At 38.3% G+C, this 20,120-nt stretch overlaps 1 protein-coding gene across 1 annotated transcript in view; it reads left to right on the top strand.

Annotated features, from left to right (window-relative positions):
• MAP3K21 (mitogen-activated protein kinase kinase kinase 21) overlaps nt 1-3,755 on the top strand; it is a 42,242-nt gene extending 38,487 nt beyond the window's left edge. The window contains 1 exon segment of the mRNA XM_032683572.1: nt 495-3,755. Coding sequence (XP_032539463.1) covers nt 495-919 — 425 coding nt within the window. The 3' untranslated portion in view covers nt 920-3,755.
• The last annotated feature ends 16,365 nt before the right edge of the window (nt 3,756-20,120 follow it).

Here is a 20,120-nt window from a genome sequence, read left to right as displayed (position 1 = left end):
TCAAGCTGTTGATAAAAATTTAAGCCCAAAATAAAGTCTTTAAATCTGACTAAGTTCATGATCAATGAGTTTTTGAAAAGAAGTTCTAAATTTCCATACTGGTGTTCTGGGATGGCTTAAATGTAATATCCTTTATGGTACTCTCTGCATGTGTAATTCCTCATAATAACTGGATGAATTCATGGGGCTTTATTCCAGTATTAATGTCCAGCCAGTGGCTGAGTAGCTAATGCCTTCTCTGTACATCTCTTTTGTAGCAATAGAAAATAAATTGTGATGACCAGTAGCAGAGAGCATAGATGCAAACGTGTTACTTGAGCGCTGCTGGCCTTGTCCTAGGAGATTTCCCAAAAATGTACAAGCGTCTTAACTTTTCTGTTGGGGAGAAAAAAGCTACTAGTGTTTATGACAACCCAGTTTTACAAAGGGCAAAGAATTAAAATAGTCTCATAGTTTAAATTGACGTTTTTATTTTTGTACTTTCTTTCCCCTAGCTAATGGAGTTGCTTCAACCAATGATGTCTCCAGACTACCAGTTCTATCAGTTACTGGAGCTCTACACTCTCCGTCTCTGCAACAAAGAAGCAATCACAGTGGTGTTCCAACTGAAAAGCAAAGTGCTGTCAATATTGTATCAAGGCCTCGACCTTCTTCTCTAAGAAGTAAAATCGATCCCTGGCAGATTATTCCACGTATTATTAAACCAAACTCTAAAGACTCTGAATGTTTAGAGGGCAATGTAGATCCAGATGTTAACTTCTTGCCAGATACCGAGGAAAGAACTAACTGTCACATGCCCTCATTACTTGATATTGATGTGGAAGGTCAAAACAGAGACTGTACTGTGCCTTTATGTAGAATGAAGAGCAAAACTTGTCGGCCATCTATATATGAACTGGAGAGAGAGTTTCTGTCATGAGTGCCTTTCATTTTAAAAATGTTTGCTTCTTAAAGGGGAACAAATATGAAATTCCTGTCTGTGTAACGCTTTGTGCTGCTGTTTTCTGATGTACTGTGACAAATAGTACCAAAATTATTAAAAGGGGCATCTAATTAAGTAAGTGTAGTAGGTGCCTTTTTCAAATGTTCCTTGGAATCCCACCTAGTTACTCTAAAAGCACAATGCTGCAAAAGGAGTATTCTAGGTGAACTTCATAAGTCTATTCTGAATAACTAAAATAACATGCCCACCTCCCTCTGCAGCGTGACAGAAGTTTTCTTTAGGTTTGAGAGGTTTTGCTAGGATTTTAAGTCTTGCACATGGAAAAAACAAATGACATAAAGCCAACTCTTCTGTGAAGAAGAGTTTCACCTAAGAAGTGGTTGTCTGCAGCTTGCCTCTGTGGCCTGTAGATTTAGGGAGGGGTACAGCAGATTTAAGGTGCTGGTACAGGAGCCTCTGTTCACCGCGCATTAGGGAGGTGGTTACGTGTTGGTATTTGATACTGAAATTGGTTGAGGACCAGCAGCTGAATTTGCATTCTTTGCCCTTGGTTTTTGGGAGAACTTTCAACTGTGTTCATTAGTTTCTCCAGAAAGTTACACTGCTTATATAAACATTTCGGTTTCAGCCGTCATATCGATTTGAGAGAGTAAACTTTAGTATTGTGGTTGGAGTAAAGGTATTTGACATACTTTGTAATGTGAAACAACATTCCTTGTAGGTAAGGATACACTGGAACGTAAATATTTGTACTCTTAACCTTTTGAAGACTACAGTGTTTGCACTGAAAGCAATATTCTTGGGTTTGAATTTTTTGTTGGTGGTGGAGGGGTTTTCCCACCTTCTTGTTTTTTAAACTCTGCTGCACCTTGTATTAAAGAAAGATGGTGGGTTTTAAGAATAATTGGTTTTAAGTGAGCCAATGGTGCATTTTATTGCACTTAATTTTAAAACTGCTATAATTTATTATGAAATCTTTCAGTATAATCTCTGTAGCTTTTCTTCCTAAGGTACTACTGAGTGCCTGCTTACTTATTTAGGAATCAAAGGACAAAAACAGATGTGCTTGACTGGTTTTCAGTGATAGAAAGGTTCCAGAAAATTCGAGTAGTTAATTGTGGGGGGAGGAACTTTTAGCCTTGATAACACTGGTAGTTTAATTTTTTATAGTATCACTAAGTGAATGTTTAAATAAAACCAAATGTATAGTATCCTTTCCCTGATGAAAGCATTTTTAGAATTGAAGGAACAGTCCCTCATTTTCCAGTATTTGAAGTTTTAATTTTGCAGATCATTTGACATTTAAATAGTTTTCATAAATAAAATTAGATAATGTTCAATTAAAACTACTATGTTCTCATCAGAATACTGTTTTGTTAGGACCTTTGTTTGAAATGTTTTCTTCTCCTTTGCTCTGCAGTATGGGAGCTTAGTTGTTAAATAGAATACACAATTGCTTAAAGCTTCAAAACCAAGAGATTAAAAAAGAAATTTTGTGTTCTAAGACTGGTATGCAGTATCGTGTCTACCTTGAGGATGACATAATATAAACAAAATCATGAAGGCTTAATCACACAGAGCAGAATGCAGAAAATGCAACTTTCTGACTCTGAAACTAAAAATAGAAAAGGATTTCTTTAAGTATTAGTTTACCTGAAGTAAAGACAAAACCACTAGTTTTCTCTCAATCTAAATGCTTGCATAACAGTTTATTAAGTTACTACATTTTGTTCAAACCTGTTTCCGTTTCAGTATTCTTAGTTTTTCGTCAGCATGATTCAAGTCGCATACTGTTCTTGTCTTTCCTTTAAACTTAAATTTCGCCAGAACACTTTCATAGATTCTCTATTCCAGTTTTAATACAAAATATTTTTCTAAAATAAAATTGTGAATCAGATTTTAAAAGTACAGCTTGATAGCAGATATACCGTCAAGGCTTAATTAGAATTTTGGAGCATTATGTATATTTCAGCTCTTGCTTGATCAATTATTCCTGTCTAATACTGAGAGAAAATGAGCTGATTGTATTACATGTTTCTGAAGAAAGTATCTTTGTTTGGCTTTCTACAGGAAAATCTCAGGTGCTGAAGTGTTTTGACTTGTAAACTTCTGTTAAGTTCTGTTCTGTATTTTTAAGGTTTGTATAATTTTAAGTGTTGAATTTTGCACCCCATGTTTTGTAATCAATAGCATCAACATAAAAAGCCCTTTGAGTTATATTGTTTTCACTTATTAGTGGCTTATCTCTCTTGCAATTAAACAAAGATTTCTATTCCTGTTCAGTGGATAATTTCCCATAAGACTGGGACATGTGATATGGCCAGCCCAGTGCTTCTAAGTAAAGTTTTTAAAAGTTTGTATTCCACCTGTTGTTCTGAGACAGTTTAGGTAGGCCATCTCAAATATTTCTCTCATGTGATGCAATTTTTTTAAGCTATAGTCTGTAGTGCTTTAGAATTGTTTTTTTATAGTTTAAAATTATAGGCCAGTCTTCACTGTAATTAAAAAGACAAAAAGAAAAAAAATTATTTCAATCATGGTAGCACAGTCTGTATCTCACTTGTCACCAGAGAAACTTTCTGTAAAGATATGGGAATCTGGTATGCGTTAAGTGAACTGTCTTGGTTAAAAGGATATTTATTTCGACGTAGGTTAATAGCCTGACCAAATAATAATTTATGTTGATTGTTTTAGCATAAAACTCAAGGTGCTTACACTACAAAGATTAAGATAAACACTTGATATTCTGTTTTACAAAACCTGATGATTTAAATGTTTTTATTTAAAAAATAAATGTTTTGTAGCTATTGTATTGCAAAGTGACCTGAGTTTTCTTGAAAAATATATTTTAATGCTTTCTTAACACATACAAAGGAGTTCTCTGGTGAATAACCAGGAGCTATAAACTCTGGCCAGCCTGTTCTTGGAACATTATAATGTAATTGTTACTCTAAGATTAATTAGCCAGTACAGTAACATGAACATTCCTGTAATTTCTTGCACTTGATGTGGGCTGAAGCATATGGCATAAACTCGTTTTTTCTTTCATGTGAACATAGTATGTCTTTTGATGCTTTTTACAATGTTGGCTGGGTGTCTTAGAGGAGATAGAGCAGTGAATATAAATAAACTGGGCATCTGATTCAACATCAGGAATACAGGTAAGACATAACATCCTTCTGTTGTGGAGTTTTTGTTGGGAGGGTCTGTTGGTTGTTTGGGGGATTTGGTACTTTGGGATTTTTTAGTTATTTTGGGTTTGTTGGGGTTTTTTAGGCAAATGAAAGCAGTATTTTCCTTATAATATTTTCTGACACCTTCCTTTGTGAGTTTCCCTCTTCCCGCATCATGGCATGAGTGAATTAGCCCATCTTTCATTTTGGAAGAGGAAGTATCCATTTTCCCAGCAGCAACAGGCAAGATACAGCCAAGCCTCTAGCAGTGCAGTGAAATTCAAATGAAATTATATTGAATGATATATTGAATTTATAAGGTTGCAAGCCCAGTCTTATAAAGACATGCCTATGCAGAACTTTCAGTGAGGCTGGCTACATAACAAATATTTAGATGGCCTGTGAGTGTCAGTATTGAGCACAGATTATAAGACAAACTGCAGAGGCAGTTTATTTTTATACACAGAGTTATAATGGTAATATTACGATCTGCATACAAGTGTGGAGTAATGGAAAAGATCCCATTCTCACTAATCATCTTCCTTTTTAATGTAACGAGTCAAATCACTATGGTGTATGCATTATGAGAAGCTAATGAGACTGTTATCTAATACATTTTTGATGTAGTACTTAAGCTTGCAGTATTGGGTATTATAATTAAGGCCAGAGTCCTTGCAAGTGTGTAGTGGATTTCTTCCTGAACATAAATGAACATGAACAAACCAAATATGGGTCAGTTACCTCAATGCTGTTAGAAATCCAGTATACTTGGTATAGCTAGTTTGATAAAATAGTTTCTTTAACCAGAAGTGCCTTTTGATCTAACAGGCTGGAGAATACAATACAGAGTTATGCAATAGGATGGTTTTACTTTTCTATTTCACAGAATCACAGGATCACTTAGGTTGGAAGAGGCCTTTGGAGATGAAACAGTCCAAACTCCCCTGATGGAGCAGGTTGCTCAAGACCATGTCCATTGAAGTTCTGTGTATCTCCACAGGTGGAGACTCCACAGCCTCTCTGGGCAATCTCTTGCCATGTTGGACCACCCCCACAGTAAAAATATTTTCTCGTGTTCATACTGAATTTCCTGTTGGGTTTGGGGTTTTTTGTTTTGTTTTGTTTATATTTTTGTTTTGTTTTGGTTTTTAGTTGGTTTCATTTTGGGAGGGGATGTTCGTTTGTGAGATTTCGTTTGTTTTGGGTTTTTTTGTTTGTGCCCATTGCCTCTTGTCCTGTCACTGGACACTGCTGAGAAGAGCCTGCCTCTCTCTTCACCCTCGCTTATCAAATATTTATAAACAATGATAATAGGATCCTCCTGGAGCCTTCTCTTCTCCAGTCCCAGCTCTCTCAGCCTTTCCACATATGCAAGTCCTTTACTAGTCCTTTGTGACCCTGATTTGTTCTACTGAGTCTATATCTTTCTTGTACTGGGGGGCCCAGAACTGGACTGAACATTCCAGGTGGGGCCTCACTAGTGCAGAGTAGCAGTGCCATCAATCTGCTGGCACCATTCAGGGCACTACTGGCTGTCTTTGCTGTAAGGACTCATTGCTGGCCTCTGTTCAGTTTGTCCCCTGGGATTCTCAGGTCTTTTTCTGTAAAGCTGCTTCCCAGGTGGTTGATCCCCAGTGTGTAGTGGTGCCTGGGCTTGTTCCTCCCTAAATGCATTTCTACTTCACAAGATTCCCCTAAGCCAAATTTTCCAGCCTGTCCAGGTCTCTGTGAATGGCAGCACAACTATCTGGTGCATCAGCCACTCCTGCAAAACTGCCAAGAATATGCCTTGTCCCAGCATCCAGGTTTTTAATGGAGGTGTTAAACAGTATCAGCCCTTATATCAACCCCTAGGGTACTTCACTGGTGAATTGGTGACATTTAAGCAAGTTGTAGTTAATACCATCTCATATTTTATTCATGCAATGCAAAATATTTTTTCTAAGTGATTTTGGTAATTGCAATTCTTCAATTACTTTCAAAGGCATTTTCCCCATTTCAAAAATAAAGGCATAATGACCAGTCTCACATCTAGGCCTTAGTGAATTGTTTCCATAGTTGAGATCTGGCATCAGGATAGTCAGAGTTCAGCACTGCTTTATGTAACAGCTTGTATTTGTTCACAATATTTACAGTGTGCTTTAAAAGCAAAGCCATCAATTCACCCTGGGTGACCAAACTAGTCAGACTTCAGTCAGATGTCAAATTTGGTGTTACTTCTTTGAGTGATCATTAATATGGAGTCTCATGCTCTACAGCGCTGCTAAATAGACTTTTAAAAACATTTGTGTTATATCTGAGAACATCAGTCTTCGCTCCCACCACACAAATTTTGCAGTTACAAGGTCTGACATGAGTCTCTTGTGGCTGCTGAAGATAATGAATATTCTGATCTCCAAAGGGGAGGTGGAGAGGGCACAACCTGTGAACTCCTCAGCAGAACTCTGTTAGCGCTTCTCCAAAGAAAGGTGCCCAGCACAGCTGTTCTTTCCGTGCCAGAGAACTTGCACATGTGCTACTGTCTCCCTGCTGAGTTCAAACATACCTAGCTAAGGTCTTTGATGTTGCAGTAGTCACTATGAATAGTCTAGTCATTTGAGGGCTTACCAGTCATTATGAAAGCAGGTGAAGGTCTGCGTATTTGGGGCCCAGGACATTCCCCTCACTGTTGAATAATTCAAAAGTTTCTAAACTCCCTTTTATGGCAGATGGGATTAGGCAATAATATTTTACAAAGACTTTTTATTCTGCTGCCTTACTCTGCTACCTTTCAGACCAAAAGTGATGTTTGTTCCTTGTGTTAGATGCCACTTATTCTGCCTGATAAGTGTTATCAGTGGTCAGAGGGATGCACAATTTTATTTCCAAGCCTGATGGAGAGACGTAGTTTTGCTAAGAAAAGCAGGTGGATCAAATACAGGGTGCATTTGCTGGTAGTCTAGGTAAGTCAAAGATATATAATAGACATATATTGTCCAGTCACTTCAGATATATTGAGTACATCGTTCCTGAGAGAGCAGGATACTCTCTTACAGGCTATTTCCAGGGGTAGGGTATTCACCCAAAGGGAATCCTGTTCCAGAAGTGGCCTGCAAGTGATCATACACTTTCTTGACCCTGTCATTAGGGAAATGAGTGTGCGTTTCCTTCAATGCCCATGCCACCTGAAATGTTTAAGGCAGAAGTAATGGCGATTCTATCAGTCACTGTAATTCTCATCAAAATACTTATTTTTCTCACTGTAGAACCCCTGAAGTTATTCACATTGGTGATTCCACTTTTAATAGTGGAAATTTTCATCACCAAGGCCTTGATTCATTCTTATTTGTGATGCAGCTACTTGATGGTTGACTTTGGGGCTAAGATACAAACACCCGACTTTATCCACAAGAAATACTTGTTGGACAGATACTTGTGAGCAAGGGAATAGCCTTGTCTAATTTTTTTTTTTATCATACCTTAGCTGACTTTGACCCACCAAAAGCGTTATCTTTTAGATGCTTTTTCAGGTTTGGCTTGTTTTTACTGTGATGGTTCTTCTCTCGTTAAGCAAATTTTATTAGTTTATAGAACCCAGCTATTAAGAAGAAAATCTGTGCTGTCATTATCTATTGCTAGAAGATGCAAAGAACAGATACTATCTAAGGCATATTAAGAGTGTCGTAGGATGGAGTCATCTTACTTAGCAAGTGTGGGAAACTCTACAGAATGAATATGTTCTTTCAGGCCTGCAGAGCTACCATGGGGTGCTGTTTTCACAGCTGTATAGTACATTTAGAAGCAAAGTGTACCTGTGACCATGGCTTTTTTTTAAACAGGTTTCTGAATTCCTTCCAGAAAGTCAGGGTCGCTCACTGTGTTTGCATATTATGTGCTTGTCGATACTAAAAGCAGAGATACTCTTGTAGCTGTAAATATGCTCCTAGAACAGTTTTCCCCCTTTATCATAAAACATTTTAACACTTTCAGGATTTGCAAGGAAGAGGAATGGGCAGTGCTCCTACTTTCTAGCTGTATGCCAGACAAGTAGAGGGGTCTGGCTTATATGTGCCCCAACATATATTGCTGAAGGTAATTTTGTGATAAAAAGCACTGTGTATATATATATACACTATATATATATGTATATATACACTATATATATATAGTAAGGTTTTTCAAAAAGAGAAAATCACCTCATCTTTTGTGTGCAATGATTATAGTGCTGGTTTTGAAAATAATTTTTTTTTGTGATACCCAATGAATTTTTCTGAATACTGGTAGAAGTCAGAATAGAATGAGGCTGCGTTACAGTTGAAAAGAAGCCTAAGTAGGAAAGTTTTGTCTTTACTTCCTCCTTTTCTATGTAGTCCCATTTATCCTGCTGATAGCAGTGAAAAATCCAGGTGGTCCTGTAGTCCACAAAAGTCTTCATTGTAAAATCAAGTACACTAAAAATAGCAGTACAGGACTGACCATGTGAAGCAATGAAATACAAGTACTTTTAATATCTGATTCTTGTAATGCAAGCCAGTTAGCTTTTTCTCCTTGGAAAGAAAGTCAGAGGATCAAAACTGAAGAGTATTGGTTCACCGTGGTGTAACAGGTTGGGTGACACCAAGTTGGGTGGGAGTGTTGGTCTGCTGGAGGGTAGAATCATAGAATATGCTGAGTTGGAAGGGCCTCATCAGAATCACCAAGTACAACTCCTGGCCCTGTGCAGGACACCCCAAGAATCATATCCTGTGCCTGAGAAGTTCAACAGTTCTTGAACAGTCAGGGTTGGTGCTGTGACCACTTCCCTCAGAAGCCTGTTCCAGTGCTCAACCACTCTCTGGGTGAAAAACCTTTTCCTAAACCTCCCCTGACACAACTTCATGCTGTTCCCTTAGGTCCTGTCACTTGTCAAGAGAGTGAAGAGATCGATACCTGCCCCTCTGCTTCCCCTCCTGAGGAAGCTGTAGATTGCAACGAGGTCTCCCCTCAGTCTCCTCTTCTCCAGGCTGAACAGAACAAGTCACCTCAGCCGCTCCTCCTCATACGGCTTCCCCTCAAGGCCCTGCACCATCTTTGTTGCCCTCCTTTGGACGCTTTCTTAAGAGCTTAATGTCTTTTTTTATATTGTGGTGCCCAAAACTCTCTTGACCAGCTGGCGATGCTTTGCCTGATGCCCCCCAGGACACAGTTGGCCCTCCTGGCTGCCAGGGCACTGCTGACCCATATTCAACTTGCCATTGACCAGGTCCCTTTCCTGGTGCTGTTCTCCAGCATCTCATTCCCCAGTCTGTACACACAACCAGGGTTGCCCTATCCCAAATGCTTGCCCTTGTTAATCTGGCACTTGCCCTTGTTAAACTTCATACATTTGGAGTTGCCCATCTCTGATTTGCTCTGCAGGGCCTCTCTGCCCTCAAGGGAGTCAACAGCTCCTTCCAGGAATACTCTTGCATAGTATTCCTTCAAGTTCTGCGTCTAAGTCATTAATGAAGGCAATTTTTCCTCCTGAATAAATTCCTAGAAATCAGATCACTCTCTGGACTTTCTATTGCATTCACAGTTTGGGAGTGAGGTAAAGAAATGTCCAAAAATCTCCAGCTGAGACCTTACTTGCATCATCTGTGCCAAATGTTAAAACCTTGTCGTGGTCAAAATATAGCTGTGGCTTCTCCCATTACCAGAAGAGGAAATTAGGTTAATTTTTCAAGTCTTGTTCAACACGTAGTAATTGTCACTTGTCATCTTTGAGGTGCTTTCAAAGGGTCTTGACTATCTTTTCAAACATTTGAAGCAAAATCGAAGATGAGCTGCCTAGTTTGTAAAGTACCACCTCCATACAAACAAAGAAAAAAAAAATTGAAGCAGCACTATCTGTTGTTTCAACAGTCTTTTGATTTCCCGTGGTCATTAGAAATAACTGCTCTAATGAGATCAATTTCAAAACAAAGTTCATCAAGCACAGCTAATTAGTAATGGTTGGGTGGTTTTCTCACTTTCTAAGCTTTCTCTCAACTCCTTCTTACATACTTAGGTTAAAGTCTTAATTGCACTCGTAACTGTTTATCTGACCCTTTTGCAAAAGATTGTTGCAGATCAGATAATACGATTTCTGGGCATCAGCTAAAGAGGTGATATCTTTGCCTACCTACTGGGAATTGTATCACCACTTCCTTGTGGGTTTTTGTTTGTTTGTATTTAATACTACTGGGTTTATAAGAAATTGTTTTGGGGTTTTTCTTCCAATTTCATCTCTTTGTCTCCATGTACTCTTACCATTTTTAAACTTCTTTTTCTACAGACTTTTCCCTTGAGTTTGGTATGAATAAAGAATTCACAGTTTACTGATGTCAGTGGTCTATAATTTCATTCCTCACACTGAAGTTGTTTGAAGCCATGCCCTTGATCTAAAGTTTCTAACTTTTTTTCCCTTTTATTTTTCAGCCTATGCTCAAGTTCTCCAGGTACTGGAGTCTGATTTTGTCAGTGTGGAGAGGGAGATTGAGAAATGTCCCCTTTTGAAATAAGTTCACAGAGATTTTCTTCAAAAACCTGTAGTTCTTCCTGTATTTTTGACTACTGAGCAAGCATATGAATCTCTGACAAGTAAAGCAAGATTTTCATCAGTTCCCCATTTTTAATAAACCTTGTATCTTGTAATTTGTATTCTGGTACTAATACTTCTCATACTAATTGACTTACAATCTTGTTCATTGTATTAAGGCTTTCAGCTTTTCCTCATCTTTACTGTGTATTTATACAACCATATAAGACTGGTTTCATTCACTCTTCTCTCTCATTGCTTAATTATTACTATATTTATAAATAAATCGTTTATAAATAAATAATACATTTTAGGCCACTGTTCAGGTTGCCTTATTATTTTTCATTATGCATTTCTAACTACCCCATTCAATCCTTATTTAAAATGCTTCTCACTAGGTTAAGAAATCAATGTGCTAGATGAATCTTTGTCTAATAGCTTGTCTAGGTAGGCTTGTCCCCAGAAGTCTCCAATATCAAAGAGTTAAAAACACTATGTCTAAGTGTTATCAGTTCAGTGACCTCTCCCATGCCACTTTCAACAATAATTAACAGTGCTGTTTCAAGGAAGATTTAAAAAAATGTTCTTATGGGATTGCGTTGAATTGATGCAGCCAGTTTAGTTCACATTTGGGATTATAAAATTCAAGTACTTTAGCAGGTTTACAAATTGCTTAAAAGGCCAGTTGGATGTAAGCTTCTGAAAACTTATGCTGTCTTTTTACTTTGTGGCATGTTTTAATGCTTTGTCTTGAAAATGCAACATTGAACAGCATCTTTTAAAATGGCTTTACTTTTCTGCAGTTTTCAGTGCAATGAGTTCAGCAAGAAAGTTGTAGCTACAGGCAGTACAAACTGGAGATCAGACCTTGATTCCAGGACAAGTTTGGCATTTAATGTTGGGCAAGTCACTTAATTCCTTTGTAGCTTACACTGTAGCTGTGGTCTGTAAGATGAGTGCAAAGACTTCATCCTTTTTTGTAAAGCACTTTTAGAGTTGTGATCAAAGGCACCATGTTTCAGTGGTAAACAACAGCTGCAGCAGTTAATGCCTTGACTTCACACACAAAGGGGAGCTCTAACACTCAGCCTCGGAACAGAATTAACTGCAGCTGTACATACTTTTCCTCCACAGCACAGGTTTCCTGCAAGTTAAACTTTAACTTTGGCAAGGAATAATTCCAGTCACAACTGGTTACAATGACTTAGCCAGTAACTGCCACATTAGGGATATAATTACACAGAGTTCAGTGAGGGTTTTTTAAAGATTCTCATGATTGATCAAAGCTATTACAACTTAGCATTGATTTCCTGTTTCATGCAACAATGCTGTTACATTGTTCTCTGCCACACTAAATTCATCACTATACTAGGTATTTTCTTTTGTCTGAATTAAAGAACTCTATTTCAACTGGTGCTGCTTAATGCTACTCCTGTAAATCTTGTAAATGGAGTTGCTCCACATTTATGAGGGGGCAGCAAATATGTAAATATTGCTTAAAGAAGAATGATGTTGCAGCTTATTACCCCAAATGTTAGGATAAGTGCCTCACACTCTCCTTTACCATAGCATTATCTCTTAGAACTGCTCCATCTTTACCTGGGAGAAGGGATTTAATAAATTAATATGAAACATAAGGATGAGGGAGAAGAGTTACTCCATCATATAGATGTAGGCATCTGACTCTATACAGAAATAAGTACCTGCTGTGAATTGGAAGAAGAGCGAGCTCTGAATGGGTCTCTGAAGGCTGAGCTGATGGTATAGAAAGTCTTGGCTCATAACTGAGCTGCAGAAATCGAATGCCTAAAGCTATGCTGTAAATCTCATCTCCCTAAAATACAAATCATGCAGTAGTACATTGCAGAGCTGGTGGGAGAAACAGTTCATTACTACCAGTGTTGACCACCAGTATTTATGTGTGTTAAGAGTGTGAATATGAGATACAATTAGTCAATAAGCTTGAAAGAATGTGTGGTTTAAAGCCTCCAGCTTCAAATTTCAGAGGTAAGCAGTTGATGGAAGAACTACATGATAGCACTGTGTCACACCAAGAGTCAGTTCCTTAAATAAGCCAAAATGCAGTTCTCTGCCTTTAAAGCTAAACACCTAAAAAAGCTGAGGAGGTGTTTTCTACAAAGTCTACTGATTAATAGTCACGTTTTTATTATCTTTATTTTTTGATCATGCAGCCTTCAGGTAGGCAGGTAACCTGCCTACCGTGTTTGTACACAAATGGTGGGACAGTCAGGGACCCATAGGAAACCACAGCCAATCCCTTTTATTTCACTGATATAGTGCTTGTAGTTATATTTAGAAGCAGAGCAGGTTGAAGCTTTTCAACGATACTTTTTTGACAAAAGAAAAGCAAAATTGTCAAATCCCAAAACTTTTTGTCAACACATGTGTTTGATAACCAGCATATCCTTGCTTTATCTCTGATATCCTAATGTTTTCCCATCACTGAGAAATTATAAATCTCTTTATTGAGGTAGAGGTGTCTTAAAGGGACACCTCGTATTTACTTGAGCTTCATGTATCTTCATGGATTTCTTACATTACCAGTGATTTTCCTGTTAATGGAGTGTTTTGAAGTAAAGTTCATCACACAAAAACTTGAAATTAATAGATGCCAAAAGCTCTGAATCTTTTCACATAAGACAAAATAATTCTGAAGAGGAATCTACTTCTAAAGAACATACTTTGGGTATGGTACTAAAAACTAATTTCTTAACCTCTTTTTCTTAAGAGTAGAAACACAACACTCACATCATGGCCAGACTTCAACATACTTTTAATTCTCTACTTGTTGTAGAAAAAGATTCTACTCTTCTTTCTCTGGACTACTAAAGAGAGTTGATAGCTGAGCAAGTTATAACTGATTGCATTTCAGCAATAACTGCTGCTTTCTTCTGCGCCCTCAGCCTTGTACCTTTGTCATAGGATTTTAAACAATGTTACAAATGCCTTTGGAAGGTGTTGTAGAAGCCTAAGATTTTCTGTATTTAATGATATTTCAGTTGCTCGCTCCTTGATATGCTAGATATGCTCATTTGATGGACAAGTATGCTAGTTTTCATAAGACCTACTGTAATCAACTTTCAGATGTAATTTGAATCATGTGATGAGTGGATGAGAAATAATAAATGAAAAGTGATATCTTGGAAACCTGTGAACTTAAAACCAGCTACTACCAGAGAGAAAGTTTGCCTAGTGGCACTTCATGCAGTAGATTAACTTGTTGAGAGACTAAAGAGGAAATCAAGATTAATCTACTCTCCTTGGTGAACCTTGGAAACTGTCCAAATTATGACAACTTCATTAGCTAGGATGTGCAAATGCAGGGGTTTTGCTGTGAGGAAAAAATTCAACAGTCATTTTTTGGTACCCAAAGCTCAAATAGAGGTAATTGCCACCTCCTTTTCCCCCTGCCCCATACTGATAGTTAGTATAGCAACAGAATAGAGCTGTTTTCTATTCAAATATAAATATTCAAAACCTGCTTGTCCCTGCTGATTAGAGGGAAAATTGAACTTTAACCCATTCAGTTATCAAACCCAGTTAGAGTCCTTAGACCTCCAGTAATCATGGAATGTGCACAATGCCAAATTCCTCTGCTGTTCATAGTGATGAAGTTGGGAACAGCAACATCAGCTGAGGAAAAAAGTTGTCTTTGCATTTGAAAAAGTAAGGATCATCTTTCAGATTATCTTCAGGGTAGAACACTGTTCCAGTTAATTAACTCTTGGAGCATTTAACTGTCAGGTAAGAATCCTGACAAGAAAGTAATCTATTGGAATTGCGTACAATGATGTAGCAAACCCCAAAGCAGATAAAAAAAATCAGAGTTCCTTTACCCAGCATGATTAATAGGCATGATGATGTGTATGCAGCAATGCAGCAGGATTATTAAGTAACTCACATTTGCAAGTAGAATAATTAAGGAAGCTAGGACTGCATTCCAAACACAGTAGAACTAATAGACTCAAAAATGTTTTTTTCATTTTTTGTTTTAAAGCTCACAGGGGTGTCTTCCTGCTTCTGCAATATGGTATCATAGAATTACCTCAGGGAAATTGTGTTTGAGCTTCCCTCACTGAGATCTTAGCTGGCTGAACTAGAGTATTTGTGGTTTGAGGGGAGGCTGTAGGATGACTGTAGAAGAGTAATTCTGCAGCATTAATGCAGGGTTGCACAGAGTAGGGGGGTATTGCAAACAAATTGGCTTGGCAAAAAATGAAGGTTGATTGAATGCAGTTTCCATACAAATGGGTGAAGCCCTAACAAGACATTCCAGAAACTGGAAGACCATCAGCTTTCCCTGGATTGTGACTAAGGGGAACTCTATCGTGTCAGCATTGTGGATATATAATACCACCACCCTTATTTTTGAACAGTATGTCCAATGCTCCAGGAAGGAGGAGACGCCCAATTTTTCTGCCTTACTGCTTTAATTCCCCTTTAAGACTTTGTCAAAGTGCCTCTGTACAAATTATTCTCTTGCAAGTTCACTAAAATGTAAAATACCAGTCCCTTAATACATACTTTGTAAATGCTTCTGGGGAAGAATTAGTGGGGAAATTCCTATTTCAAAACATCTTAAGGTTTCATCTCAGTGAACTAAAAGTTTTGTTCTCTAAAATCAAAAAAGAATTAATAAAAGAAGCATAAAATTGCTACAAATGTAGCCTTGCAGCTCCAAAAAAAGTTCTAAAGTGCCTTTAAATGACTTTTGTAGCTGCATAAAAATCTCTATGTTCTTTGAAGCTTCAGTCCTATGCTTGAACTCTGGAAGTAGGAGACTAATAATAAAGGTTAAAAATTTGGCAGTTTTGGTTGTGCTGTGTAGATGTAAAAGAAGTTGGGACTTGAATCCTGAGAAGTGATATAAACCATTTACTCTACCAACCTTCCATCTGTCTTGTCAAAGCAAAGTGAGTCAATTTGCCTTGTAGCATCCAGCTATTTTGTTTTAGTCTGCCATTTTGATTAGAAAGTCCTCTCCTCTATGAAAGGAAGTGAGTGGGGAGAGACTGAAATACAAAGGACTAGGAGAGCAAATAAACTGTGATAATTTCTTTCTTAGATGTTTTTAAGTCAAAATAATTGCAAAGAAACCAAAACCAAAAAACATCCCCTGGGACAAGCACCCATTCAAATGATGAGCTTAATACCTTACAGTTATTACTGCTCACCTGAAGAGGCTTGGGCCAGTTGAATCCATTTATACAGACAGAAGGTGGAAGTACCTGCAAGTAGCATAATTTTATGGCAAAAAAAGAAAAAAAGTTTTTTGACAATAGTTGCAGACTATTTTTCTCCACAAAAAGTTTGTTTTTTTAAAACCACTTCTGATGTAGTAGATTGCTTATACTTTTAAAAGTTCATCGGGAGGACTTGCCAGCAACAAGTCCCGGTATGAAAAAGGAGAGAAAGAAAAGAATGGAAATCTATCTCAGGAATACTGTTTGATATCCGGAGGAGCTTAACACAGTCAGATGTTAGGTTTGGGTTCAAGTTTGTGATATTTTGTCTCATGCCAATGGAGAAGTGAAGCTCGAGAGAATAAGGGCAAATTTTTTTAAGTAGAAAGCCAAGCCAAGCGCTGCTTTCACGAGCGAAGTGCTCAGGGGTGGCTTGGCTGTTGTTACGCGCCTTGTGGCCACGAGATGTCACCAGTGTGTGCTGTTCCGAGGGCACGGAGAGACTCGGCTTAACCGAAGGTGTGTGGAAATTTGTGGGCGTGGAGGGTTGGTGTTTATCGAAAAACGGGCAGATAGAGGGTGAAACCATGGCAGGGAGAGGGGCATTGCACATAATAAAAGCTATATGTTATTGTTTTAGGCGTTGTTGTCTGATAAGGCTCTGCCATACGCTTTGTAAACTCTTCCATCTCATCTCTTCCCTTATTCTTCCCCAGGACATTCACCAGTTAATGCAATTAGAAGTGTAATTTCCTGCACACTCCTGACCATCTGGAATTGTCTGGGGGAGAGTAGGTTTCAAACGGGAGGTTTGAAAACATTCATGTGCTTCACTGTTGCTGGTTTTTACCACTGCCATGTGCATGACTGGGTAATGATGGTAACTAGCTCCAGCAATGACAGGGAACAAGCGTCAAAGTTTAAGCAGAGAAATATGCAGTACAGGGTGGGTTTCCTAAAAAGTGAATCTCTAGTCTTGGGCAAGTTCCTTTAGCCTTAGATCCAGAGACTGAGAATGGCTTGAGGAGATGCCATGAGATTTAATTATCTCAGTTTTTCAATTTGCTTCCCTTTGATTTAAAGAGAGGCAGCATTAGGCTTAAAGGTAGTAAAAGGCTTTTAAATATGAACAGAAATATTAAATCCTAAGTATTTTTATTTAATGGACTGAAAAGAAAGATGAAAATAACAGAAATACCCTCTTCTATAAATTTCATGGTTTTCATAAATTTATTTTGGTGAAAGTTTTCTCTTAATCAAGGAGAAAGAGATCTTTTTGCTGAAGCCCCACCTCTGAAAATGGGAGATATGAGTTTGCTTCAACTTCTTCTGTGTGACTTTGTGAGCAATGTTCAAGGAGGAGACGTAACTAAATGGACAGGAGAAAAGAAAGCAAAGGTCTGTTTGAGGAAACCACGTGCTCAGATGCCTTTTTTTCTTTTGATGCCTTCGTCTCCTGGCCTAACTGCTTTAGGTCAGGTCTGTCTCCTAATATTAAGTTCTTGAAGCAACAGTTGCTATTCTTTACCTCTTTTCCATTCTACCAACAGAAAATTACCTAATGTTACTATTGTATTGCAATACTCATTCAGCTATATGGACTGCTTATCAGTGCTTATTATGCCTTCTTATCAGTGCATGTTATGGCCTGCTGTATGTCCTGGCTACTCTCAAAGAGACGTTTTTTCCCTTTTTTGATTGTTGTTGCTTGTCACTCTTTTAGGGCTTCTCCAAGACTTTCAGATTTGCTTCATTTTGTGGAGATATTGAAATAAAACAGACTCTTCTGTATACTCATTTCTAGAAGGAAGATGACACAGGTACTTCTGTTAAACCATGATCCTTTCCTGTCTTATATTTTTCCAATGCTGAAGTTGACAGAGAAAACAGAGAACTAGCCAGTACAGTAGACCACATAATGTTTCTTTTGTGTTTTGCCTGCCACTGTGACCTTCATGTGTCCTTAGAAGCAGGTCAGACTAGTGCCTCTGGCAACACTTTTCTCTCACCCATAAATAGCAAGCCAGCAAGTACAGAAAGCCATGGTGATTAGAATTGGTAATACTGCCTTGGTATATAATTCCACAGCCACCCAAGAAAATAAGCTTTAATGACTTTCTGCAACTATCTAATCTCCTATTATTGCTTCTGTACATACATTCTATGTAATTTCTATAATTAGTTAATTCTCAGACATGGATATTGCATGCTTTGTGTCATTTTTCCTATGGTTCTCAAGAACAGATTGACCAAATGCTCTTAGGGGCATGTCTGCCATCAGCAGCTAATGTTGCTGTTTGTTGCTGACAAACCTTATTGTAGCAGCTGGAAAAGGCCAGTTTTCTCAAGGTGTAATTCTTTATGAAGCAGCATTGTCATTGCTGATCTTTGCCTGAACTGGTCTCCAGCTGCCTCTGTGCCTGTGAGCAGTAACACTCTATTTCAGTAAGTGTTCTGGGGGCATATGTTGCTGACACCCAAAGTTCATGATTTTCTTGCGCATATACTGTGCCTTATGTTGCCTTTTGAGGTGTTTGTAGAAAACTTGCTCTGTCTTTTGGTGTAAAAGCATGCAAGGATGATAGCTTCATTTTAAGCCTTTTAAAGTAGGGAAGTCCCTCTCAGGAGGACATTCCAGCTCCTTTTCTCTGTACAAGGACATGGAGATGAGCACAGGCTCACAAGGCTGATATGGATGTTGCTCCAGAGTTCACTATGCCTGCATGCCTCTGCATTAGTGTATTGTTTTCAGTCTTTCTCCTAGTGATATTATTCAGATGACCTTCAAGTTATCTCTCAAATTTTAGTTCTGTTCCCTGAGCCCTGTCAAATGCTTTCTGTGGCCTTTCATTCTGATCTGTTTTTGTCCTTTCAGGATGCTGTCAATACTTTGTCCTCCCTTCCTTCAGGAGACTGTAATACTTTCTTCTAGGGAAAAAAAAATGTACCAGGAAGAGATTTTAAATGATAGGGTATTCTGTAGCAGTATTTGCTCCCAAATGGCATATTGGAAGTGCATACTGAACTCCTCTTGTCTCGGGGAATGTGTCTGAGCCATCAAAAATTATTTAAAAATATTGAGCTTTAGCCATAATGATAAGGATGTCTTGCTAGTTCGATGCAAACATTTCATATCCTAAATAATTGCTTCAATTACTACTTTTCCTTGCTACAGCTGGTAAACTCAGTTAGTAAACTTTTGAAAAACATTTATAGAGTTATTGACAAAGGATATTCCTGGTAGTGTGAATTACTGGGCAGTGGAGCACTAAAAATCTACCTGTCACATCAAAGATATCTGAGAATTAATTTTGTGAACATTTTTTTATTCCTTCATTGTATGCATTCTCTAAAGCAAATCCAGAACCAATCACCCTTAAAAAAATAAATATATCTGATATTAGCTCTTCGTTCCCAGATGTAACAGACTATTCTTTTAGCTGTGATTTTGTTTCTGTGTTTCCTCAATTCAAAATCAAATGATTCCCATAGAAGAACTTGGATACTTCATATCCATTTTCAGTTTTCTGGTTTTGCCAATAGAATCTGTTTTTCTTAGAACATGGGCTTATCTAGATGTAATTTGCTTTCCTGTGAAAAAGTTAATTGGTGTGTTTCAGCTCTTGCAGACAGAGTCCGCTCGCAGTAGTCTGCCCTGCCACCTGTGCTGCCTCCTGCTATACAGCATTACAGTATTTGCTGGATGGTCCTCACTGCACACGGTTCCAAAAAATGTGCAAAGTTATTTATTTGCTTCCATTGTTTTCCAAATGCTGGAGATATTCACCCTCCTATGTCTCCCACACTTTTTTAATTTCCCAACTCCTAGCAAGGTGAGGTATCTTCTGAAGCTCATTGCTCTGTGGGAACTGTTTTTCAGTTTCCTTTATCACAGGTGCTTCTCATTGAATGTTTCTCAGCTGAAGGAGCCAACAGCTTGACAACCTTTCCTGTGAAAAAGCCTATCCCTTTAGCCATCTGGTCACACCGTGAATCTCTGAAATCTGACTAGGGACTCTGTCACATCTGACTTAATTTATTCACAAATACATAACTGTAAAACATTAAAGGAGCTTTTCTGTCACTGAATTTCCAGCAATTTCTTTTCTTTTGGACAAGAGTATCTCTGAACCTTGTTCCTGCAGGAATCGTGGTGCTGCTGGCACCAACTCACTAAGCCGGCAGGCAACTGAGCCTGTTGCAGGGATGAGTCATTGCATCTTCTCTGTGAGTCTCACTTCTCCTGCAGCTTGGCTGGTGAGCAGTCATGGCTGCCAACAGGG

Source organism: Chiroxiphia lanceolata, chromosome 3 (assembly GCF_009829145.1).
Source record: "Chiroxiphia lanceolata isolate bChiLan1 chromosome 3, bChiLan1.pri, whole genome shotgun sequence".
Taxonomy (NCBI): domain Eukaryota; kingdom Metazoa; phylum Chordata; class Aves; order Passeriformes; family Pipridae; genus Chiroxiphia; species Chiroxiphia lanceolata.
This window is presented reverse-complemented; position numbering and strand designations above follow the sequence as displayed.